This window comes from Piliocolobus tephrosceles, chromosome 10 (assembly GCF_002776525.5).
Source record: "Piliocolobus tephrosceles isolate RC106 chromosome 10, ASM277652v3, whole genome shotgun sequence".
Taxonomy (NCBI): domain Eukaryota; kingdom Metazoa; phylum Chordata; class Mammalia; order Primates; family Cercopithecidae; genus Piliocolobus; species Piliocolobus tephrosceles.
The window spans coordinates 66,524,847-66,550,917 of NC_045443.1; the positions used below are offsets into that span (position 1 = coordinate 66,524,847).

The following is a 26,071-nucleotide window of genomic DNA, read 5'->3' on the forward strand; positions in this document are numbered from 1 at the left end:
ATCTGAAACCAAGATCTATCACATGGACCCTTATCACACCACTTCTCACCACATCATGATGGAATCTTATTTACATTTCTTTCCCTCTGCACTGCCTCCTACAGTGGCCCCCACAGAGTAGCACATTAAAAATATTTGTTGAATAGTGGAATGAATACATTCTGTCATCACTTACACATTTATTTAGTTACTATATATGTTGAGGGAAAAAATAAACAGTATGATTACTAGTTTTGAATCTCATTAGCAAATAAAGGTCAATTGGTGATGTTGAAAAATATATTTTTATATATTTATATATTATTATTTATATATAATTAATATATTTATATATTATATATATATTATATATAAATATATATATATAAACTGCTCTCTTGGCCAAGCATGGTGGCTCATGCCTATAATCCCAGCACTTTGGGCAGCTGAGGCGGGTGGATCACGAGGTCAGGAGATTGAGACCATCCTGTCCAACACGGTGAAATCCCATCTCTACTAAAAATACAAAAACCAAATTAGCTGGGTGTGATGGCAGGTGCCTGCAGTCCCAGCTTCTTGGGAGGCTGAGGCAGGAGAATGGCGTGAACCTGGGAGGTGGAGCTTGCAGTGAGCCGAGATTGCGCCACTGCACCCCAGCCTGGGCGACAGAGCAAGACTCTGTCTCAAAACAAACAACCAAAAAGCTACTCTCTCATATGGTTCAACCTAACAGAATTTGGTAACAGGAATTGTAGTGCTTGAAATGCGGGATTGACTGAATCAAGGAGGGTTAGTAGAACATATGATACACTTCTCTGAGCTTAGAATGTTTTTTAAATTTAGCCATAGTAAAATAATTGGTTTAATCAATTGTCTTGAAGTGAGTTATACACATCTATTCATCAGGATAACAAAAGTTACTTGATTATATACTTTTATATTTTTATTTTAAAAATTAAATAATTAGGCCAGGCGCAGTGGCTCACACCTGTAATCCCAGCACTTTGGGAGGCTGAGATGGGCGGATCACAAGGTCAGGAGATCAAGACCATCCTAACACGGTGAAACTCCATCTCTACTAAAAATAAAAAAAAATTAGCCGGACGTGGTGGCGGGCACCTGTAGTCCCAGCTACTCAGGAGGCTGAGGCAGGAGAATGGCGTGAACTTGGGAGGCGGAGCTTGCGGTGACGGAGATTGTGCCACTGCACTCCAGCCTGGGCGACAGACCGAGACTCCACCTCAAAAAAAATTAAATAATTAATATTTAATATATGAATTGACACTGATGTCCTCACTCACTGATGTCAAATGGTTTCACATGGTTAAGGGATGAGGCAGATATGAATCTAGGTTTTATGGGGCCTAATATTTCTATCCTTTGGGGGCCTTCTTAAAGAAAAATAATTTTTTAAATGAATACAAAATAAGGTATGAATATAAATAGTTATTTTACAAAGAAAAACAGAAATTTCATGTGATTTTATCACAAAGAGGAAAAAAAGTGATTATTTTATGTGCCCCATTATTTAGTGTACTCCCTCCACTAGAGATTTCCATTTTGAGTGGGCATTAATGAAAACCATATCTTCCACTTACAATTTTGTATGGCTCATGATTAAACTGCTTTTCCACCTAGTAATATCTGGCTCTGGACATTTTCAACTGTTTCTCCTCCACTGCACACATACTTCTAGAGTCTACCATGTTGGACATACTCAGATCACAATAGGATCCCTGGCCTTGTATCTTTGTATCACAGAAGCTGTGTGAATCACTACAGTGGCAGTAAAAATATTTCTGGGAATTATCACTATACCAAGATGGCTAACAATAACACAGATATTTCCTATTAAACCCAAGTAAATGTATCCCTTATTCAAATTCCACTTAGGTACAAAAAGATGCTGCTGCCCCTCCAACTCTACCCTACATGAGAGGATTTATGAAAGAAGAAAGTGGAGTGAAAGGAAACAGTCATCTTAAACAAATTGTGGAAGGTACCCATGAAAGTGAGGAGTTTTGAATCATTAACTACTTTAGCTGCCCAGTAATCCCTCCTCTGGTATTTGCACAATTATAAGGGAAGAGGAGAAGTTCTACAATGCAGAGGATTCTCAGGTGATTCCCTCACACAGGCACATAATACACCTTGTTTGCAGTATAGTGTGATACATGGCAGTTTATGAGAGCTCACATACTTAGACTTACAGACTATATTTTCTAGATTACCTAAATTAACCATCACAAAGTACCCATGTCCAAGTGTCTTATGAAGATTCCTAAAAAAACATGGTTCAAAGCTAACACCAGTAATGAAAGTACAAGTGAAAGACAAAAAAATGGCAGGGCCAATGCTTGTGCTATTTCTGGTAAGAATTTTTATGATCTACATAATGAGACAAACATGATAATGTAATCAGATTTAACAAGATTTGGTCCCAAAACATCAAAATTTTAAGACTATTTGATAGAGTGGCTGAATGTATAAAAAACAAGACCCATTGATCTGTTGCCTAAAAGAGACACACTTCATCTGTAAAGACAGACATAGACTGAAACTAAAGAGATGGAAAAAGATATTCCATGCAAATGGAAACCAAAAAAGAGCAGGAGTAGCTATACTTATATCAGACAGAATCGATTTTAAGACAAAAACTATAAGAGACAAGGTCACTATATGTATTAGTCTGTTCTCGCACTGCTATAAAGAAATGCCTGAAAATGGATAATTTATAAGAAAAGAGGTTTAATTGGCTTATGGTTCTGCAGGCTGTACAGGCTTCTGCTTCTGGGGAGGCCTCAGGAAACTTACAATCATGGCAGAAGGCAAAGGGGAAGCAGGCATGTCTTACATGGCCAGAGCAGAAGGAAGAGAGCAAGCGGGGAGGTGTCACACACTTTTAAGCAACCAGATCTCATGAGAACTCACTCATTATGATAACAGCAAGGGGGAAATCCACCCCCTTAATCCAATCACCTCACAGCAGGCCCTACCTCCAACATTGGGGATTATAAATTGACATGAGATTTGGGTGGGGACACAAATCCAAATCATATCACTATATAATGGGGTATATAAAGGGGTAAATTCAGCAAGAGGATATACTCATTTTAAATGGATATGCATCCAACACTGGAGCACCAAGATATGTAAATATTATTAGAGCTAAAGAGAGAGATAGACCCCAATACAATAATAGTTGGAGACTTCAACACCCCGCTTTCAGCATTGGACAGATATTCTAGACAGAAAATCACCATAGAAACATTGGACTTAATCTACACTAGAGACCAAATGGATCTAATAGATACTTCCAGAACATTTCATCCAATAGCTGTAGCTTGCATATTCCTTTCCTTACCATATGGATCATTCTCAAGGATAGGCCATATGTTAGGTCACAAAACAAGTATTAAAACATTCAAAAAATTCAAATAATATCAAGCACCTTCTCTGACCATAATGGAATAAAACTAGAAATTTATAAGAGGAATTTTGGAAATCATTCAAATACATAAAAATTAAACTATATCCTCCTGAATGACCAGTGGATCAATGAAGAAATTAAAAGGGAAATTGAAAAATTTCTTGAAACAAATGACAACACAAACAACATACCAAAACATATGGGGTACAGCAAAACAGTACTAAGAAGGAAGTTTACAGCTATAAGTGCCTACATCAAGAAAGAGGAAAACCTTCAAATAAACAATCTAACAATGCATCTTGAAGAACTAGAAAAGCAAGAGCAAGCTAAACCCAAAATTAGTAGAAAAGAAATAAAGATCAGAACAGAAATAAATGAAATGAAAACAATACAAAAGATCAATGAAACAAAAAATTGGCATTTTGAAAAGTTAAACAAAACTGACAAATCTTTAGACTAAGAAAGAAGATACAAATAAATAAAATTAGAAATGGTAAAGGAGATATTAGAGCTGATATGGCAGAAACTCAAAGGATTATCAGTGGCTACTATGAGCAACTCTATGCCAATAAATTGGAAAATCTAGAAGAAATAGACAAATTCCTAGATACATAAAACCTAGCAAGATTGAACCAGGAAGAAATGTAAAACCAGAACATATTAATAACAAATAACAAGATTGAAGCTACAGTAAAAAGACTCCCAGTAATGAAAAGCCCAAGACCAGATGGCTTCATTGCTGAATTCCACCAAATATTTGAAGAATAACTAAGAACAATCTTACGCAAATTATTCCAAAAAATAGAGGAGGAGAGAATGCTTCCAAACTCATTCTATGAAGCCAGTATTACCTTGATACCAAAACCAGGTAATCATCAGAAAAAAGAAAAAGAAGGCCGGGCACGGTGGCTCAAGCCTGTAATCCCAGAACTTTGGGAGGCCGAGACGGGTGGATCACAAGGTCAGGAGATCGAGACCATCCTGGCTAACACGGTGAAACCCCGTCTCTACTAAAAAATACAAAAAACTAGCCGGGCGAGGTGGCAGGCGCCTGTAGTCCCAGCTACTCGGGAGGCTGAGGCAGGAGAATGGCGTAAACCTAGGAGGCGGAACTTGCAGTGAGCTGAGGTCCGGCCACTGCACTCTAGCCTGGGTGACAGAGAGAGACTCCATCTCAAAAAAAAAAAGAAAAAGAAAAAGAAAACTATAGGCCAATGTCTCTGATGAATATATATGAGATAAACATATATACATAGATATTTTATAAATATATATACACACACACACATATATTTTATTTTGAGACAGAGTCTCACTCTGTTGCCTAGGCTGGAGTGCAATGGTGCAATCTCAGCTTACTGCAAACTCCACCTCCTGAGTTCAATCAATTCTCCTTCCTCAGCCTCCCAAGTGGCTGGGATTACAGGCATCCACCACTACACCCAGCTAATTTTTGTAATTTTAGTAGATATGGGTTTTCACCATGTTGGCCAAGCTGGTCTCAAGTGATCTGCCCACCTCAGCCTCACAAAATGCTGGGATTACTGGCATGAGCCACTTTGCCCAACCTCTGATGAATATTGATTCAAAAATCCTCAACAGAATACTAGCAAACCAAATTCAATAATACATTAAAAAGATCATTCATCATGACCAAGTGGGATTTATCCCTGTGATGCAAAGACGGTTCAACATACACAAATCAATCAATGTGATATATCAACAGAATGAAGGACAAAAAACATAATCATTTCAATAGTTGCAGGAAAAGTGTTTGTTAAAATTAAACATCCCTTCACAATAAAAACCCTAAAAAAACTATGTGTAGAAGGAACATACCTCAACATAATAAAGGCCATATATAACAGGCTTACAGCTACTATTATATAGAATGGAGAAAATCTGAAAGCTTTTCTCTAAGATCTGGGACACAACAAGGATGCCCACTTTGACCACTGTTATTCAACATAGTACTGGAAGTCCTGGCTAGAATAATCAGCCAAATAAAGGGCATCCAAATTGGCAAGGAAGAAGTCAAAAAATCCTTGTTTGCAGATGGTGTGATCTTATATTTGGAAAAATCTAAAGACTCCACCAGAAAAGTACTAGAATTGATAAACAAGTTCAGTAATTTGCAGGACACAAAATCAACATGTAAAAATCGGTAGCATTTTTTCGTGCCAACAGTGAACAATCTGAAAAAGAAATAAAAAAGTAATTCCATTTACAATAGCCACACATAAAATATAGAAAGATCTCTATAGATCTTTCACTTCTTTGGTTAAGTTAATTCCTGGGTATTTAATTACATAAAACTATAAAAACTATAAAATGCTGATGAAAAAAATTAAAGAGGACACCAAAAACATGGAAAAATATTTGATATTTATGGATTGGCACAATCAATATTGTTAAAACGTCCATATGATCAAGTGAGTGAATTCTCATGAGATCTGGATGAAAGCATATGACACTTCCCCCTTTACACTCTTTCTCACTCCTGCTGCCATGTAATATGTCTCTTGCTTCCCCTTCATCTTTCCACCATGAATGGTAAGTTTCCTGAGGCCTTCCCAGACATGCCTCCTGTTTCAGGAATCATGCCACCCATGATTCAATCACCTCCCACCAGGCCCCTCCCTTGACACATGGGGATTACAATTTGAATAAGATCTGGGTGGAGACACAGAGCCAAACCATATCAGAGGTGATTGGATCATGGGGGAAGATTTCCCCTTGTTGTTCTTGTACTTGTGAGTTCTCACAAGATCTGGTGTTTAAAAGTGTGTAGCACTTCCCGCTTTACTCTCTTTGTCTCTTGCCACCATATAAAGACATACTCACCTCCCCTTTGCCTTTCTGCCATGATAGTAAGTTTCCTGAGGCTTTCCCAGCCTCCTGTACAGCCTGCAGAACTGTGAGTTAATTAAACCTCTTTTCTTCATAAATTACCCAGTACCAGGTAGTTCTTTATAATAGTGTGAGAACAGACTAATATATGGAAAATCAGTACTAGAGAAGCAGGTCATTGCTATAAAGATACCTGAAAATGTGGGAGCAACTTTGGAACTGGGTAATGGGCAGAGGTTGGAACAGTTTGTAGGGCTCAGAAGAAGACAGGAAGATGAGGGAAAGTTTTGAATTTCCTGGAGACTTGCTGAATGGCTGCAACCAAAATACTGATAGTGATATGGACAGTGAAGTTCAGTCTGAGGATGTCTCAGAGGGAGATGAATAACTTATTAGGAACTGGAGTAAAAGCTGCTTTTGCTATGCTTTAGCAAAGAGACGGATGGCATTGTGCCCCTGCCCTTGGGATCTGTTGAACTTAGCTTGAGAGAGATAATTTAGGGTATCTGGTGGAAGAAATTTCTAAGCAACAAAGCATTCAAGGTGCCACCTGGCTGCTTCTAACAGCATATGCTCATATGTGTTCACAAAGAGATAGTCTGAAATTAGAACTTATCTTTAAAAGGGAAGTAGAGCATAAACGTTTGAAAAACTTGCAGCAGCCTGACCATGGGATAGGAAAAAAAAAATTTCTAGAGAGGAATTCAAGGTTGCAGAAATTTGCATAAGTAAAGAGAAGCCAAATTTTAATAGTCAAGACAATGGGGGACATGCTTCCAGGGCATTTCAGAGACCTTCGCAGCAGCCCCTCCCTTCACAGGTCTGAAGGCCTAGGAGGAAAAATGGTTTTGCAGGCCAGGCTCAGGGCCCCACTGCTCTGTGCAGCCTCAGGACATGGCACCCTGCATCCCAGCTGCTCTAGCTCTAGCCATGGCTAACAGGGGTCAAGATACAACTCAGGCCATTGTTTCAGAAGGTGCAAGCCCCAAGCCTTGGCAGCTTCCATGTGTTGTTGGGTTTGTGGGTATGCAGATGCCAAGAGTTGAGGTTTGGGAGCCTCTGCCTAGATTTCAGAGGATGTATGGAAATGCCTGGATGTCCAGGCAGAAGTCTGCTGGAGGGGCAGAGCCCTCATGGAGAACTTCTACTAGGGCAGTGCAGAGGAGAAATGTGGGGTTGGAGCCCCCCCACACAAAGTCCCCACTGGGCACTGCCTGGTGGAGCTGTGAGAAAAGGGCTACTGTTCTCCAGTCCCCAGAAAGCTTGCACTGTACACCTGGAAAAGCTGTAGGCACTCAACACCAGCCCATGAAAGCAGCCACAGGGGTAGAGCTGCCCAAGACCTTGGGAGCCCACCCCTTGCATCAGTGTGACCTGGATGTGAAACATGAAATCAAACAAGATTATTTTTGAGCTTTAAGATTTAATGATTGACCTGCTGGGTTTTGGACTTGCATGGGGCCCCTTTGTTTTGGCCAATCTCTCCCTTTTGGAATGGGAGCATTTACCCAATGCCTGTACCGCCTTTGTATCTTGGAAGTAAGTAATTAACTTATTTTTATTTTACAGGCTCATAGGTGGAAGGGAGTTGCCTTGTGTCAGACGAGACTTTGGACTTGAATTTTGAGTTAATGCTTGAATGAGTTAAGACTCTGGGGGACTATTGGGAAGGCATGTTTGGTTTCAAAATATGAGAAAGCCATGAGATTTGGGAGGGGCCAGGGGTGGAATAATATGGTTTGTGTCTGTGTCCTTACCCAAATCTCTTGTTGAATCATAATCCCCAATGTTGGGGGAGGGACCTGGGAGGTAACTGAATCACTGGTGGGGTCAGATTTCCCCCCTGGTATTCTCATAATAGTGAGTGAGTTCTCATAAGATCTGGTTGTTTAAAAATGTGGCACTTCCCCCTTCACTTGCTCTCTCCTGCCACCGTGTGAAGACCTGCTTGCTTTCCTTTCACCTTTCTGCCATGACTCTAAGTTTCCTGAGGCCTCCCCAGCAATGCCTCCTGTACAGCCTGTGGAACTGTGAGTCAGTTAAACCTCTTTTTTTCACAAATTACCCAGTCTCAGGTAGTTCTTTATAGCAGTGTGAGAATGGACTAATATAACAACCCACAGAATGGGAGAAAATATTTGCAAACTACCCATCTCTATTATCCAAGGATTAATAAACAGAATATATAAGGAGCTCATATAACTCCATAGAAAAAAATCTAATAATCTGATTTAAAAATGGGCAAAAAGCCTGACTAGACATTTCTCAAAAGAAGACATACAAATAGCAAACAGGTATATGAAAAATTGCTCAGCATCACTGATCATCAGAAAAATGCAAATCAAAACTACAATGAGACATCATCTCACCCCTGTTAAAATTGCTTTTATCTCAAAGACAGGAGATAACAGATGTTGGCAAGGATGTAGAGAAAAGGAGACACCTGTACACTGTTGGTAGGAATATAAATTAGTACAACCACTATGGTCAACAGTTTGGAGGTTCCTCAGAAAACTAAAAATTGAGCTATCATATGATCCAACAATCCTATTGCTGGGTATATACCCAAAAGAAAGGAAATTAGTTTTTCAAAGAGATATCTGCACTCCTATGTTTGTTACCGCACTATTTACAATAGCTAAAATTTAGAAGCAACCTAAGTGTCCATCACTAGATGAATGGATAAAGAAAATGTGATACGTATATACAATGAAGTACTATTCAGCTACAAAAAAAAAAATGAGATCCTGTCATTTGCAACAGTATGAATGGAACTGGAGATCATTATGTTAAGTGAAATAAGCCAGGTACAGAAAGACAAACATTGCATGTTCTCATTTATTTACGGGATCTAAAAATCAAAACAATCGAACTCATGGATATAAAGAATAGACGGGTGGTAACCAGAGGCTGGGGAGGGTAATGAGGGTTTGGGGGTCAAAAGTGGGTATAGTTAATGGGTACAAAAACATATAAAGAATGAATAAGACTTACTATTTGACTAGGGTGAGTATATAGTCAATAATCACTGAATTGTATATTTATAAATAGCTGAAAGAATGTAATCAGATTGTTTTTAACACACAGGATAAATGCTTGACCATTCTCTCCATGATATGATTATTTCACATTGCATGCCTATATCAAACATCTCATGTACCCCATAAATATATACGCCTACTATGTACACACAAAAATTAAAAATGTTAAAATGTTAAAAAATCAAAATGAAAACTATTCGAAATATGGATTAAATCCACTAATAATAATCTATGGCCTTTATGCATGGCAAGATACTAAAAAATCTCATTTCATGATTTAAAATTTTGTATTTGTATTGTGTTCATGGTATTAGCATAAAAATTTTTAATAAAATAATGTTTACATTTACATATATTATGGCTGCATGTTTTCAAATGTTATACTGATATAGGTATTTTAATTCAATTTTTTTCTTTTTTTTGTTTTTTGAGATGGAGTCTTGCTCTGTCACCCAGGCTGGAGTGCAGTGGCATGATCTCGGCTCACTGCAACCTCTGCCTCCCAGGTTTAAGAGATTCTCCTGCCTCAGCCTCATGAGTAGCTGGGATTACAGACATCTGCCACCACGCCTGGTTAATTTTTGTATTTTTAGTAGAGATGGGGTTTTACCATGTTGATCAGGCTTGTCTCGAACTCCTGACCTCGTGATCCGCCTGCCTCAACCTCCCAAAGTGCTAGGATTACAGGCATGAGCCACCGTACCTGGCCAATTAATTTTTTTTTTTAATTTTCTTTTCTGTTTTTAGAGAAGAGGTCTCACTTTGTCACCCAGGCTGGAGTGCAATTGTGTGATCACAGCTCACTACAGCCTCAAACTCCTGGGTTCAAGAGATCCTCCTGTCTCAGCCTCCTGAGCAGCTGAGATGACAAGTGTAAACCACTGTGCCTGACTAGAAGTAAGTATTTTTTAAAGTTTGGGGACCACTGGGCTAAACTGTGGCCCATAGTATATTGGAATGCAAATCTTGTTCCTATGGATATTATGGCATTGACTTGTTTGGCGTAAATTGGAATGATAGCAAGTGCAAAATATTTATGGATTTGCATTTGTCTTCCCTAACCATGATGACTTTATATATTGTTGTCTAATAAGTAGAATGTGTTAGAGATTCTTTGAGATGTCTGTCTGGCTCAAAGCTACCATCTTTTATGGAGAATTCTCCACCATTTCCTGACTTACAGGGTAGGATTTGTCAGCCATGTTTTTACTCTGGACTCCATTCCCTTTAAAAACCTTGATTGGCATGGGAGTAGAATCTCATAAAAATTGGGTTGCAATCAGTTCCTTTTTCCCTAGATTTTTTTTTTCCAGCACAGAGAATCTTACTTTGACATTCCTTAGATTTTGTAATTGAAACTAAGGCTGCTGAATATTTGTTTAAATAGTGGTTGTTTGAACCCTGGAACTTGCATTGAGGTTTCATCATTGCATTGCCATGCACACGGAAAAGAAGAGAAAGTTCTTCTGTACAGAGAAAAAGCAGACATAAGGAGAACCTTAGAACATTACCTGCCTTCCAACCTCTTTCCTGCTCTTCTTAAATATTTGAGTTTACATTATTTTGATTGCTGGAAGTGAGCCACAGTCACAATATATAACACATAGCAATCCCAATGGAATTCCAGATATGGGAATTATCAGAGACCCCAGATTGTAAACCAATGATGCCTACTATATTCAAAGAGATGAAAGCCAAGACTGACAATTTTGGCAAATAATTAGATGCCATAAAAACGAACCTAAGAGATTTTTAAAAGAATCAAGTAGAAATTCTATAATCGAAAATTATAAAAAACACAAAATTAATGTCTCAGTAGATGAGATTAACACCATAGGAGGAAGAATTAGTAAACTAGAAAATATATCAGAAAAATGAATGAAGCATGGAGACCTACAATGAAGCATGGAGAGACAAACGGATGGAAAACTTTTAAAAAGAGGGTAAGAGAAATAGTGCATAGAATAAAAAGATCTAACATACACACACATATGTGTGTATATGTACATTTTATACTAAAATATATATAGCATATATAATATATATTAATATACATAGCATAGATATGTGTATATATATATTTTTGAGATGGAGTTTCGCTCTTATTTCCCAGGTTGGAGTGCAATTGTGCGATCTCGGCTCACTGCAACCTCTGCCTCCCAGGTTCAAGTGATTCTTCTGCCTCAGCCTCCTGAGTAGCTGGGATTACAAGCATGCACCACCATGCCTGGCTAATTTTGTATTTTTAGTAGAGATGGGGTTTTGCCATGTTAGTCAGACTGGTCTTGAACTCCTGACCTCAGGCAATCCACCTGCCTTGACCTCCCAAAGTGCTGAGATTACAGGTGTGAGCCACTGTGCCTGGCCACTATATTTAATTGGAGTCAGGAAAGGAGAGAAGAGAGTGGGGGCAGAAACAAAATTTGAAGAGATAATGATTGAGAATTTTCCAGAACTCATGAAACACATCAATATATATATTCAAGAGGTTCAGTGAATCCTGAGCATCACAAATAACAAGAAATACACTTCCAAGCACACATGGTAAGAGAACAGAAAACTAAAGTCTAAGAGAAAAATCTTAACAACCAGAAAAAATAGTACCAATTAACTCCAAAGAGGCAATAGTCAATTGACAGCTGACTTTTTACAGACAACAATAGAAGTCAGAGCCTTGAAATAATTTTTTTTTTTTTTTTTTTTTTTTTTTTTTTGAGACAGGGTCTCACTCTGTCACCCAGGCTGTAATGCAGTGGTGCAATTATGGCTCACTGCAAGTTCCGCCTCCTGGGTTTACGCCATTCTCCTGCCTCAGCCTCCCGAGTAGCTGGGACTACAGGCGCCTGTCACCTCAACCTCCTAGGCTCAAGTGATCCTTCCAACTCAGCCTCCTGAGTAGCTGGGACTACATGTGAACACCATTATGCCTGGCTAATTTTTTTATTTTTTTGTAGCGACAAGGTATCCCTATGTTGCCCCGGCTCGTCTCAAACTCATGGGCTCAAGCAGTTTTCCCTCCATGGCGTCCCAAAGTTCTGAGATTACAGGCATGCGCCTCCATGCTGGCTGGAATGGTTTTTAATTGTATTGAAGGAAAATAAACTGCAATAGAAATCTTTGCATCTTTTCTGATTCTACTGCCTCCCTCTCTCACTTCTAAAGATCCTTGCAATTACTTTGAGCCTACTGGGCAATCAAGGTATCCGTATCTCTCTCTCAAGATCCTTAACTTAATCATATCTGCAAAGGTAACATATACACAGATTTCAGGGATAAGAATATGAACATCTATGGTGGGCCATCATTCTACCACACCACCAATCTAGAAAATGCTCTCATCTTTAAACTTCAGTGTCTCTTTTCTTCTATAATGCCCTATGAAAGAAAGTGAATCAGTATTTAAGTACTGATTCTTGGAACAGGACAGGGCACTTTGCATATTAACTCATATTAACTCATTTAAACTATCACCAACCTTCAGCCTTGGTGAGGTAGGTATTATTGCCTGGATTTTAAAGATTCTGAGATTGATAATGAGAGTTGAAAACTTGACTGAGGTCATCTGGCTAATAAAATGTCTGATTAGAAATGGGTACCCAGATCACCAGACTGGTCTCCATGACTGCAACCAAGCTTTTTCCACCATACCAAGTGCAGATTGAGTCTTTTTTATGCAAAATGCTTGGGACTAGAAGTGTTTGGATTTTGGATTTTGGTGGATTTTGGAATATTTGTGCATACATAAGATATCTAGGAGATGGGACCCAAGTCTAAACGAAATTCATTTATGTTTCACATATACCTTATACACATAGCCTGAAGATTATGTCATACAATATTTTTAGTTATTTTGTGCATGAAACAAAGTTTTGATTGCATTTTGACTACAACCTGGCCCATAAGATCAGGTGTGGAATTTTCCACTTGCGGCATCATGTCAGTGCGCAAAAAGTTTCAGATTTGGGAGTGTTTCAAATTTTTGGATTAGAGATGCCCAACCTTACAGATGTTGTTTGGGTTATTCTATGGATGATTTCTGGCCAGTTTCTCAGGAAACACGCTCTACTGTAGTATACTTCTTAATGAGTGAAAAAGAAATAAAGAACGGAGGGGAAAGTTTCAAATTGAAGAGACATCCTTGGGCAAAGTATCGTGGCTGAATGTTCCTAGCTTTATTGACCATGTGACCTGGTTAAATCACTTAGGTTCTATTAGGCTTCAGTCTTCTCTTCTGTAAAATGAGATGTTTGGACCTAAGGACACCTTTCCAGTTCCCTTCCCGCTGGGACATTCTAGGATTCTGAGAAAGAAGCCCCTGGCCTCAAGAGACCTCCACTCTCTTGGGTGAGCTCTAGGATGACTGCATTCATTTTACAAGCATCTGAACTATGCCAGAGACAACCTACTGTAGATCTAAGGAAGAAAAAATGAAGGGCAATGAATGCGAGAGGAAGGGGAGAGGAAAGAAGCCCATGAAGATTAGAGATGGAAATGGCAACATAAACAGCGTGCAAAATATAACCACTGACGGGTATCTAGCGTTTACATGCAAATAAAACTCTGCTTGTCTCTGAGGATGCAGAAACAACACATTGTTTTTGGTCTTAAGCCGCTCACAGAATGCCCGGGGGTTATACTTTGTATTCAACCATAAACATATAACTTCCACATTTAGAGGTCCTGCATGTGTGAAAGATAAGAAAAACGGATAAATGAAAATATTAACAAAACGTTTGAGTATGCCAGAGGCCACGTGAAAAGACGGTGTGTGGAAACAGGTGGGACCCACTGGTAAGCTGGATGCGCGAGTAGGACAAAGAAATTGCCCCACACTCCCGGGCCTCACCCAGACACAAAAGAAACGCCCTCTGCCCTTAGAGGCGCAGCCTTTCCTCAGCCAGCCGAGCGGCTGGGTTGCACAGTCCCCGCCCCCGGCCGGCCCCTGTCGCTCCCGCCTCCATCCCTCGGGCCTCGGAAGTGACGCAAGCGCCCCCCCACCGCCGCTAGATCCGCTGCTGCTGCCGCGGCGGGCGGACCTGCAGGAGGCGGCGGCGGCGGTGGCGGCCGAGGCTGAGGGAAGATGGCGGACGGCGTGGACCACATAGACATTTACGCGGATGTGGGCGAAGAGTTCAACCAGGTACGTGAGATCCCGGGTCCCCGTCGCCGACGCGGGCGGCGCTGTGGCTGGGACGCTGTCCCGGGGCCCGCTGCGGCCGCGAGCCGAAGCGACTGCAGACTGTGCGCCCTTGCCGCCTCTGGGCCGCGCCGCCGACCCCCGGCGTGGCGCCCCCCCCCCCGCCCCCCGCCCTTCGTTCTACCGCGTCGTTTCACGGGCCGCGGGCGCGGCGACCCGTCACGGGGCCCGGAGCGCGGATGCGGACCACTGTGCAGCTGCCTCCGGCACCTCCCTTGCCGGAGGTGCCTCGCTCCCTATTGTTGGCGGCACCCGGCTGGCGCTTCCCGCCGCGCTAGGCCCGGGCGGTGGGGCCGCGTGTAAGCGGCGGAGAGAACTGGCCGCCGCCGCGCCCCCTCCCCCGTCGCCGGCCGGAGGAGGAAGCCCCGGCAGGGCGCGCGGCCGCCGCCGCCGCCCCTTCCCCGCCGCTGCCGCTCGGGCTCAGATTCCTCCCATTGCTCCATTTTGTCTCCCTGCCCGCGCACTATAGTCTCATGGAAGGCCGCATTCACGGCCCTTTGTATCCCGCGCGCCCAGTCCCTAGGGCTCTCCTCAGGTTTGCGACAGGTTTCGGCGTGGCGCCTTCCTCCTCCCTTCACACTTTATGAAGGCGGCTGAGGTGCGGGCTTATTTGCAACAAGTCATTTGACTTTTGGAGCCACAGATGAAAGTCGGTGCGCTGGTCCTGCCTTGTTAATCCAGGGCTTGCAGTGCCTTTGAAGCCCAGTCGTTTTTGGACTTTGTGATGAAAATACCTGTGAAGATGGGTGGCCGGGGACCAAAAGGAAGATTGGAAGCGCGATGTTTGGATGGAACAGAAAGATGTTAGCTCACCCACAGGTCTCATAGTGATTAAAATGAAAGAACGTTCACCCCAAATCCTATGATGTGGTTTAAAAATAGAGTTGTAAATAAGACCCTATTTTCGAAAACAAAGTGTTAAATCCCCCGGCCCTGCGTTACCTTTTGAAAGGTTGAGCGAAAGTGAGAATGCAAGGTTTTCCTGAACGACGTTGCTTAGAGGTAACGCGGAGCTCTGATGTCTGATAATGGGCATCCTTGCAGAAGACGTCGTTTGTTGCTAGAGTAGTGACGTCTAAGGTTTGAACCTGCTGGTCGTATCTTTACTGCATTTTATGTAGTAACACATTTAAAACAAATTGTGCCTAACTGCGGTGTTCCTAAAAGGTTTTTTTTTTTTTGTATTTCCCAGGTCCTTATCAGAAGCTTAATAAAATAATACTGGCTTAATGTGTTTTTTCCCCCCTCCATTAACCGTCATATTCGTGACTAGTTGCTTAGGCTTTTTAAAAACAAGGAAACTGAAGAGCTCTTTACTGTTTTATTTTTCAGGAATGACTTTGTTCTGGTTTAAATAGTAGAAAACAGAAAACTACCAGTTGGCTTTAAATGTTTGCTACTCCGTTGAAGACTGCATTTGTTTAAATGTAATACATTGTAATCAAAGGTTAAGTTTTTAAATCTTTGTGTTTTTAAAATTGTGCTTGTTTTAAATAATAATGCTTGAATTGTGTCAGTTACAAATCAGATACATTCCTCGAGTGCTATACAGATTCTAAGGCTTATAAGACCTCTAGGAAATTTTTTTCCTTTTATTTATCAAGTGAATGTAACAGTGCGTTTAGAAGAGGGCCGTAACTGCAAGGAACAACGATTAAGTGTTCAAGGCTGCCCGTATTAGCTTTTCTTACTAGAGAATACATTGCTTCACCTTTCTATGCACAATAAAAGAAGAATTGGGACGCAATTTTAGAAGTTAAGCATTTTTCAGTACCTCTTAATGAAATATGTTTGGGCTTTTGCATACTTAATTTGAGAGGGACATCTCCCTTATCCGGATAGCTGGGTGGATTCTTACCCCTGTGCAGTAGCAAGTGCTGACTGGGCGGGAGGTAAGAAGAGATTAGTTTTGTGGACCCAATGAGGGACTCCTTTTAAATGTAACTTTTCAACGATTTGTATAAGGTACGTACCACATATCTAACACAGTTGTATAATTTTACCAGTAAAATCTTTATATGTTTGAATAGATTAATGGCGAGTATACATAGAGGCATTGATTTTGCTACTTTGCATATCGTTGGCCAGTCAATGATTGATTGATTTGTATATCCTTTTGCAGTACCACTGCTTGCTGTGGTAGTTCCTGCACCAAAAAAAAAAGTCACAAAAGGATGGTTGGTTATTTTCAGAGCTTATCCTGCTTTTAAAAATGTTACTGTCATTGAAATATTTTTCCGAAATCTTACCACCATTAGAGGCAACCACAAAATAATTTACAACTGATTTAATCTTTACTAGCTGGTGACCTTATTTCTACTAGTTGCTATAGTAGACTAGACCTCTTGTTTTATTGTCGTTGAGTAAAATACTTTCCTAAGTATTAGCCAGTTTTGACTTATTTTGGCTTCAAAACTGTTGTAAACATTTAAAAAAAACTTTGTTTTCCAGTGTAAACTGCAGTTCTAATTGGATTTGTGTACTTTGAAATTCGGCATAGTCTTTATTTCCATTTTCTACTATTTTTTTGTCTGTATCCTGCTGAGTCTCCTGTTTTAAATGTCATACTTTTATGAAGCTTTTTTGTATTTTGGTAAGGCACAGTATTATTTCAAAAAGTGATTTGCATCTGTTGTAGTAGAAAAAAGTGAGGCATTCAACAGCCTTAGCAGAAACTAATTTGTTTGGAGAGAGATTGAGAATAATAATTTAGTGAAGCTCTAATAGAGTTCCTTTCTTCACCAGGTGAACTTAAGAATGGAGAATGAAGGGGGAGGAGGCACAAGGGACTGACTAATCCTTATGGGTTCTCTTTAGTTCTTAGAGGTCTTTGGATGTCATCAAGTTGAGAACAGTTGGAAGGGCAATTTGAACGTCTTCCAAACCTCCATATTACTTGAAGTTGAGAAGAAAGTGATTCTGTCTCACACTCAATAGTGTGTCAATTCAGTTTAAACTGGGATTTATACTCAAGTGTAGTAATTACTAGCCCAATATTTAGTAATTGTAGATTTTAAAATTCTGGCCAAAACTAAATAATTTAAAAGTTGAATTGTTTAGGACGAGTGTGGTGGCTCATGCCTGTAATCCCAGCACTTTGGGAGGCCGAGGTGGTCAGATCACTTGAGGTCAGGAGTTCCAGACCAGCCTGACCAACATGGTGAAACCCCATCTCTATCAAAAATACAAAAATTGGCCGGGCATGGTGGTGCCTGCCTGTAATCCCAGCTAATCAGGAAGCTGAGCAGGAGAATCGCTTGAACCTGGGAGGCAGAGGTTGCAGTGAGCTGAGATCAGGCCACTGCTCTCCAGCCTAGATGACAGAGCGAGACACTGTCTCAAAAAAGCAAAAAAAAAATGTTGAAAATACATTTCTTAAGTGTCTGTTATGTGCCAGCAACGAGGGATACAAAGTTTAGATAGTCTCTACCCTTAAAGTACACTGTAGGGGAACTGAGAGATACCTACATACGGTAGTCCACACATATCCACAGTTCCACTTTCTGTGGTTTCAGTTACTTGTGGTTCTGAGGGCTGAAAATATTACATACAGTAAGGTACTTTGAGAGATACTATATTTAGGTAACTTTTATTACAGTAAACTTATACAATCATGTCGCTTCACGATGGCGATATGTCTGAGAAGTCCGTCTTAGGTGCTTTCATCATTTGTGATCATAGAGTGCTTTTGCATTTCAAACCTAGAAGGTACAGCCTGCTACATATGTAGGCTATATGGTGTAGCCTGTTGCTCCTAGGCTACAAACTTGTACAACATATTACTGTGCTGAACACTGTAGGCAGTTGTAACACAGTGGTAAGTATTTGTGTATCTATCTAAACATAGAAAAGGTAAGTGAAAATTTTGGTATAAAAGATAAAAAGTGGCACACTTGTATGGGGCACTCATCATGAACCTGCATGACTGGAAGTTGCCCTGGGAGGGGCAGCAGGTGAGTGGTGGGTGAATGTGAAGATCTGGGACGTTACTGTACGCTGCTGTAGACTTCATAAACACTGTACAGTACACTCAGGCTACACTAAATTTATTTAAACGTTTTTCTTCAATGATAACATTAACCTTAGCTTACTGTAGTGTTTTCACTTAATTGATTGATTGGTTGATGAGTATTTTCTCACTGTCATCCAGGCTGGAGTGCACTGGTGCAATTGTGGCTCGCTGCAGCCCTTATCTCCCAGGCTCAAGCAGTCCTCCTGTCTCAGCCTCCAGAGCAGCTGAGACTGCAGGCGTGTGCCACCATGCCTGGCTAATTTTTATTTTTTTATAGGGATGAGGTCTCACCGTGTGGTCCCAGGTAGTCTGCAACTCCTGGGTGCAAGCTGTCTTCCTGCCTTGAACTACAAAAGTGTTGGGATTACAGGCGTGAGCCACTGTGACTGGCCCATTTTTACTTTATATACTTCTTGGACTCTTCAATAATAACAGTTTAAAACACAAATACATTGTAGAACTATATAAAATCTTTATATCCTTATTCTATAAACTTTTGTCTTATTTGTTTTGTTTTGAGATGGAGTCTCGCTCTGTCATCCAGGCTGAAGTGCGGTAGTGCAATCTTGGCTCACCGCAACCTCTGCCTCCTGGGTTCAAGCACTTCTGCCTCAGCCTCCCAAGTAGCTGGGATAACAGGCACTCACCACCATACCTGCCTAACTACTGTATTTTTAGTAGAGATGAGGTTTCACCATGTTGGCCAGGCTGGTCTGGAACTCCTGACCTCAAGTGATGCTCTCGCCTTGGCTTCCCAAAGTGCTGGGATTACAGGCGTGAGCCACTACACCTGGCCTAAACTTTTTTCTATTATATTTTTTAAAAAACTTTTAAAATTAATTTTATTTTAGAAGAGACAAGGTCTTACTGTGTTGCACAGGTCTCAAACTCCTGGCCTCAAGTGATCCTCTTGCCTCAGCCTCCCAAAGGAGGCTGGAATTATAGTCATGAACGACCACACCTGGCCTTTTTTATTTTTATTTTTTAACTTTTGTTAAAAACTGAAGACACACACACACATTAGCCTAGGCCTGCCCAGGATCAGGATTATCAATATCACTGTCTTCCACCTTTGCATCTTGTCGCACTGGAAAGATCTTCAGGGGCAGTAAGAAGCATGGGCTCTCCTCCCAGGAAAACAATGCCTTCTGTAATACCTCTTGAAGGACCTGCCTGAGGCTGTTTTACAGTTAACTTTTTACAGTAGGAAGGGTACACTCTAACATAATGATAAAAAGTATGGTGTAATTGGCCTTGGTGTGGTGGTTCATGCCTGTAATCCCAGTGCTTTGGGAGGCTGAGGTGGCAGGTCGCTTGAGGCCAGGAGGTCAAGACCAGCCAGGCCAACATGTCGAAACCCTGTCTCTATTAAAAATAAATAAATAAATAAAAACAAAAAAGTATAATATATATAGTATATATAAACCAGTAACACAGTTGCTTGTTGTCAAGTATCATGTACTGTACATAATTGCATGTGCTGTTCTTTTATATGACTGGGAGCACAGTAGGTTTGTTTACACCAGCATTACCAGCCCAAATGTGTGAGTAATGCATTGGGCTAAGATCACTAAACAATAGTAATTTTTCAGTTCCATTCTAATCTGACCACCTGGACCAAAAACCTTGTCATGCATGACTATAATTGTTCTCTTTTATTAGTTATTTTTTACAGTGCCTACTTTATAAATTAAACTTTATCATAGGTATGTATAAGGAAAAACATTATACAAGGAAAGGTTCCTTGCTTTCCTTGACTTTAGGCATCCACTGGGGGTCTTGGAACATATCTCCCTCAGATGAGAGGGGACTACTGTAATTATAGCACACTGACAGGTCCTATATTATAGTTACCATCCCTTTATGTTTAATCTGTAGAGTTTTGTTGATCTGGAGAGGAAAGTCAAAGAAATTCTGTGAACTTTACACTGTGTTCATTGAAGTAGTGTATTTTGTTGCTTGTTTGGGAGTCAGAAACTCTTAATGTGGGATTTAGTTTCTGGCCTGTCAGGCAGTTGGTCGCTGAGCACAAATTTAGTAATCTGACCACCCATCTTTAAAATGGAAGTGTAGGCCAGGTGTGGTGGCTCATGCCTATAATTCCAGCAGTTTGGGAGACTGAAGTAGGCGGATCACTTGAGGTCAGGAGTTTGAAACCTGCCTGGCCAACATGGTAAAACCACTATCTCTATTAAAAATAAGAAATTTAGCCGGACGTGATGGTGCACACCTGTAATTCCAGCTACTTCAGAGGCTGAGGCAGGAGAATTGCTTGAACCTGGGAGGCAGAGTCTGCAGTGAGCTGAGATCAGGCCATTGTACTCCAGCCTGAGTAACAGAGCAAGACTTTGTCACACACAGAAGTAATTACTTTTTAAAAAATGGAGATGTATAGAGGTGGTAGTTGAAACGAAAAATTCACTTAGGAGTTACGGACCTGAACATCTGATAAGTCAGTTTTTATGTCATGAATCATTTTGCTTTACATTCAGTCATTATGTGTGTATTCTAGCCAATTGTTTAGCCAGTTAATGAAAGTAAGTTTCTTGGACAAATATCAGAGAAACGTCGTTTATGATTTGTTTATGTTTACTAGGAAACCATCTGAAATAAAGCTGTCAGGTTGAGAATGAGCTAGTTAGAATTGATTCAGAAAAATGGATAGGAATGTTCAGGAAAGCTAGAACTCTTCTCTGTTTTGTTATTTATGGGTACAGTTAATTTAGTTGCCTATGAATTGTCCACTATGGTTTATGTGGCATATTTTTAGTACCAAATTGGCTTCCTTACCATTAGTTAAGGAAGGGATTTTTACAGGGATTACTAGCCAATTTTAATGCCTACTCAGAACATAATTAGATAAAATGTTATATTTTAAAAAAAAAATATGCTTTAGGTTATTTGCTATTGGATTTTGCATACTAGTGTTTCTTTTCCTAGGTACAGGATACATTTTGTAAATGCAAAATGTAACTTTCCCCCCTTCATATATTTCTCTAAATGGAAATAATTTAAAATACGCTTTGAAACAAGTGGCCTTTGCTGTGCATTTACTGATAGTATCATATAATGCACAAAATATATGTGTGTGTGTGTATGTGTATATATATATATATATTTGGGGAGGGGCAGGTAGAGATGGGATCTCCGTAAGTTGGCCAGGCTAGTCTTAGACTCCTGAACTCAAGGGATCCTCTTGCCTTGACCTCCCAAAGTGGTGGGATTAACAGGCATGAACCACCATGCCTAGCCTCGAATGATGTTACTGTAATTTTAGAACCATCAAAAAAATGTCAGGTCTGTCAGGGAGAATGATGAATATTTTGACAGCTAGCAAGTTCATCCCAATAGTGGTATACAATATGTATCATGTATCTGTGATATTAAAATTGTAAGACAGGTAATTAGGGGAAAAATGTCTAAAAGTAACTTCTTGAAGGGAGGGAGTAGACAGGGATAATGAAAAGGTTGAGAAGCCTTACTTTAAGGGAACTAATAGGATTTGGGTCATTTTACCATCCATTTTCTCTGACTTGGCAACAGATACTTGTATGTCATGTAGAACGTAATCTTATTTCGTAAAATGTTGAGAAAATACCTTGCCTTTAGAATGATTGTAGTGATTTAGAATGGTAGGGAATGAAAAAGATTAGTGAGTTTTTTTAACCCTAAGAGCTGTTGTTTATTCCCATCTTTATGTAATGTAGCTAGCTAGCTACTATGAACAGCCGATAAGATTGGGCAGCATTTGGTATCAGAGATAACTAGAGGGATGATGATATTTTCTTGTTTTTGAATGTCATTAAAATTAAAAGTAATAATTGAAAATACTACGTAATAAAAAATGATACTGTTAAATATTTCTTTAAAACTGGAAACCTTTTTTTTAGTTTGTTCAGTAGGCTTGCAGAGCTCTATTTCTGTATGACCTGTGATATACATTTTTCATAATTTCTCATGCAAACATCATGCATGTTTTCTCACTTTCTGAAGTAAGAACAAAGTTCAGTGTGTTCTGTATTTTTTTACTCTGGAGGATTGACATGATATGAAGCTGATTAAAAGGAAGATTACTGATACTACATGAGAGTGTGCTTTGAGTTTCATTTTTAGTAATGGCAGCAAATGTATTCAGATTCATTATATTTTTTCCACAAAGTTTAAATGTATACCATTGGGGCTAAGTGTACAGGCTGTGGCCTTGGAACAGAGAAGCTAACTAGTCCACATAGACCCCGGGACAATGGTCTTAATTAGGATCGTACTACAACCACTTGGAAGCAGTACAACTGCCAGACAAAATGGCTGATCCTAAATATTGGTAGAATCATATCAATATGGAAAATTGGTTTGTGTCAACATAGGAATTCATGGATGGACAAAAATAGTGATTGTGGTGTACCAGGTTAGTGTAGCTGCAATTATGCTTGTAAATTTTTTGTCTACTTATGTAAACATTTTCACAGGTTTGTAGCTAATAGAAGAAAAATAATCTGTTCACCTATTTATGTAAGTGAAAGTATAAATTTAAAAATACATTTAGTGCTGCTGTTAATAACCCTTCCATTCTTTTTTACTTTCCCTCAGACCATATATTGTGATTATAGTTTCTGCTGAGGAGGATGGAAACTCAACTCTCTTTGAATAATATTAATAATTCTACTTGATGTACAGAATCGGATTTCAAGAGAGATTAAAGTGCCCAACACCCCTTGTGGGAAACTTTTTAGTATCTTAAGTGCATGGAACTACTGCTGCAGCCACACCGCCTGAAGCTTCAGCTACACTGAAACTTCATAACAAAACTTACCCTCTTTTTTCCTAGTTTCTGTGGTCATTGAAATTTGAGCATGTTACTTTGTTTAACAAAAACTCATTTCTTAAAGATTATTTTAGATTGCTGTACAAACAATAAAATCATGGCATTATTCGGTGACTTGTGGTCTTAGTTTCTGTCCTTTGTTAAATTTAGCTTTGTTCTCTGATTTAACCTTGAGATCCCAGACCCCTTATTAAATAAGTCTTTTAGATATTCTACCTCATAACAAGTAAAATTGGTATGTAAAGATCCTGTAACTAGTAAATTGGATACGTCATTAATTACATAGATTACCTGATGATTACTTGAGGTCCCTTTATGTATATAAATGATATTTCCCCTTCTAGGCTTTTTTCTTTTTCTTTTAAAAAGATCTTATTCTGGCTGTCTTTTTAATAACAAAACAGTAGCCCAGGCCCATAATAATATCTTGTTGCTCTGTTTACCATCATGTAACAAATGCTTTTCTCTGGGTCATTCTCTATCCATTTAGGGACTATTTTGGCTCATCGCCCCTAAAACCGTTAGCTCCTCCATATGTGCCATTTGTATATTTCTGTAGTAAATTGTATTAGTGGGAGAATCTGTAAGTTATATATGAACTTTTAAGTTGCCTTATAATTGTCTTTTTCCTTATGTCAAATGTTCTAATAAAATGGTTCACACCAATACAGGTACTTAGTTGTGGAAAGGGAGAGTAGAAGATAAAAGTGGAAATTTTCCTGTGCTACAGGCTCAGTCAAGCTTATGGTCTAGTAATGGTTATCAAAGGCAATTAAATAGTATTGAATATTCTGCTTTTACCTACATTTCATTTTTCATGTACTTAGTCACAAATTGAACCCTCTTTTCTATTTTTTTCCTGCTCCTATGTCTGTTTCATTTTAGTTTTCCTTTTCTCTAATTATCATTTAGGCATGTGACACCCAGTAGCATTGCTTTAATTCTGTTGGTGACAGTGCCAGAGCTTTACTCTTTGTTTTGTGGTCTGTTGCTTTTCTCTTGCTAATTTACTTGACTAGATAACTAAGAATTCAGGTAAGCATTAGCTCTTTGTTCACTGAGAATGATACAACTTGGAAGATAATTAATTTGGATAGTTCTACATGTATTTCGTTTGTTATTTCTCTTTCCCTTGTTCATTATGACATTTTGAATTATTTACGTGCCCATATTTCTTCTTTCCTATGCCTCAGCTCACTATGCTTTTTAAAAAAATATTAGTAGATTCCTCAAGGTTGGAAAACAAGATCTGAATACTATAGAACATAATAACTATTTTTCTGTGATCAAATATTAAAGATATAATGGCTTTGGATTTTGGGGTGATTTTTCTAATGTCAGTTTAAAAAAAACTTGTCTATTTGCATTTATGTGTTATTACTTAAGAGTATTTCCAAGGAAAGTTTCATGTTATTTGTCTCCATATCTTTCTTTTTCCAAAAGAACTTACTTTTTATATTATAAGTATCAGTGGAAAAGTAGGATTCATTATATGGAAATTAACTTTAGGCTGGGTGCCGTGGCTCAAGCCTATAATCCCAGCACTTTGGGAGGCCAAGGCAGAAGGATTGTTTGAACTCAAGAGTTTGAGACTAGCCTGGGCATTGTAGCAAGACCTGGTCTCTACAAAAAATAAAAATAAAAAAGGAAATTCACTTTTTTATTTTTGAGATGAAGTCTCGCTCTGTCGCCCAGGCTGGAGTGCAGTGGCACCGTCTTGGCTCACTACAACCTCTGCCTCCCAGGTTCAAGCGATTCTCCTGCCTCAGCCTCCTGAGTACCTGGGATTACAGGCGTGAGCCATCATGCCTGGCTAATTTTCGTATTTTTACTAGAGACATGGCTTCACCATGTTGGCTAGGCTGGTCTCGAACTCCTGACCTCAAGTGATCCACTTGCCTTGGCCTCCCAAATGTTGGGATTACAGGTATGAGCCACCATGCCCAGCAAGAAATTCACTTTTTAGGCCTGTTCAAGAATACATCTATTGCATAAAATGGAAAAAAATTGGTACTGAAATCATCCTTGACCTTTTTCTATCCGATTTTTAAAACAAAAAGTTGAATTTGTGTTCAAATCTGTTTTAGTAGTATTTTGACTTTTGTATAATCTAGAACATTATTTCTGTATCTCAGGAAGCTGAATATGGTGGGCATGATCAGATAGATTTGTATGACGATGTCATATCTCCATCTGCAAATAATGGAGATGCCCCAGAAGACCGGGATTACATGGATACTCTCCCACCAACAGTTGGTGATGATGTCGGTAAAGGAGCGGCACCAAATGTTGTCTATACATATACTGGAAAGAGAATTGCATTATATATTGGAAATCTGACATGGGTGAGTGAAGTTAATATATGAATTAAATTATTGGTAATTGATTTTGAACTGCCCTAGTAATTGTTTTTCTCCAGATTTTTATAAGTTTAAAGTTACTGTGTTTGTTTTTCTATACGTGTTTGCTTGTCCAGTGAGGAGGGAAATACAGATATCTTTGCAACATCATTAATTCCAGTTCTTCTAGTTTTGAGTTTTGTGGTCATTCAGCTTTTCTTGGTGGAGATACTAGTTAAATATAGTTAAATTAGTTTTGTCTTCAGTTACCTTTTTTATGCTACCACTTTACCTTGCTTCAGATAGCGCAGTTTCACTAAAAATAATGCTCACATGGGGTCTCAAACCAGGATTCAAGTGTAAAAGGCAAGAGACATAGTATCACTCCTGGTTTAAAAATA

At 39.5% G+C, this 26,071-nt stretch overlaps 1 protein-coding gene across 4 annotated transcripts in view; it reads left to right on the forward strand.

The window, feature by feature from the left end:
- The first annotated feature begins 14,275 nt into the window (after positions 1-14,275).
- CPSF6 (cleavage and polyadenylation specific factor 6) overlaps positions 14,276-26,071 on the forward strand; it is a 34,923-nt gene continuing 23,127 nt past the window's right edge. For all 4 annotated transcript variants that reach the window (XM_023226516.1, XM_023226517.1, XM_023226518.1 and 1 more), the window contains exons 1-2: positions 14,276-14,440; positions 25,467-25,676. In XM_023226516.1, coding sequence (XP_023082284.1) covers positions 14,381-14,440; positions 25,467-25,676 — 270 coding nt within the window. In that variant the 5' untranslated portion in view covers positions 14,276-14,380. The remainder of the gene's footprint in view (positions 14,441-25,466; positions 25,677-26,071) is intronic.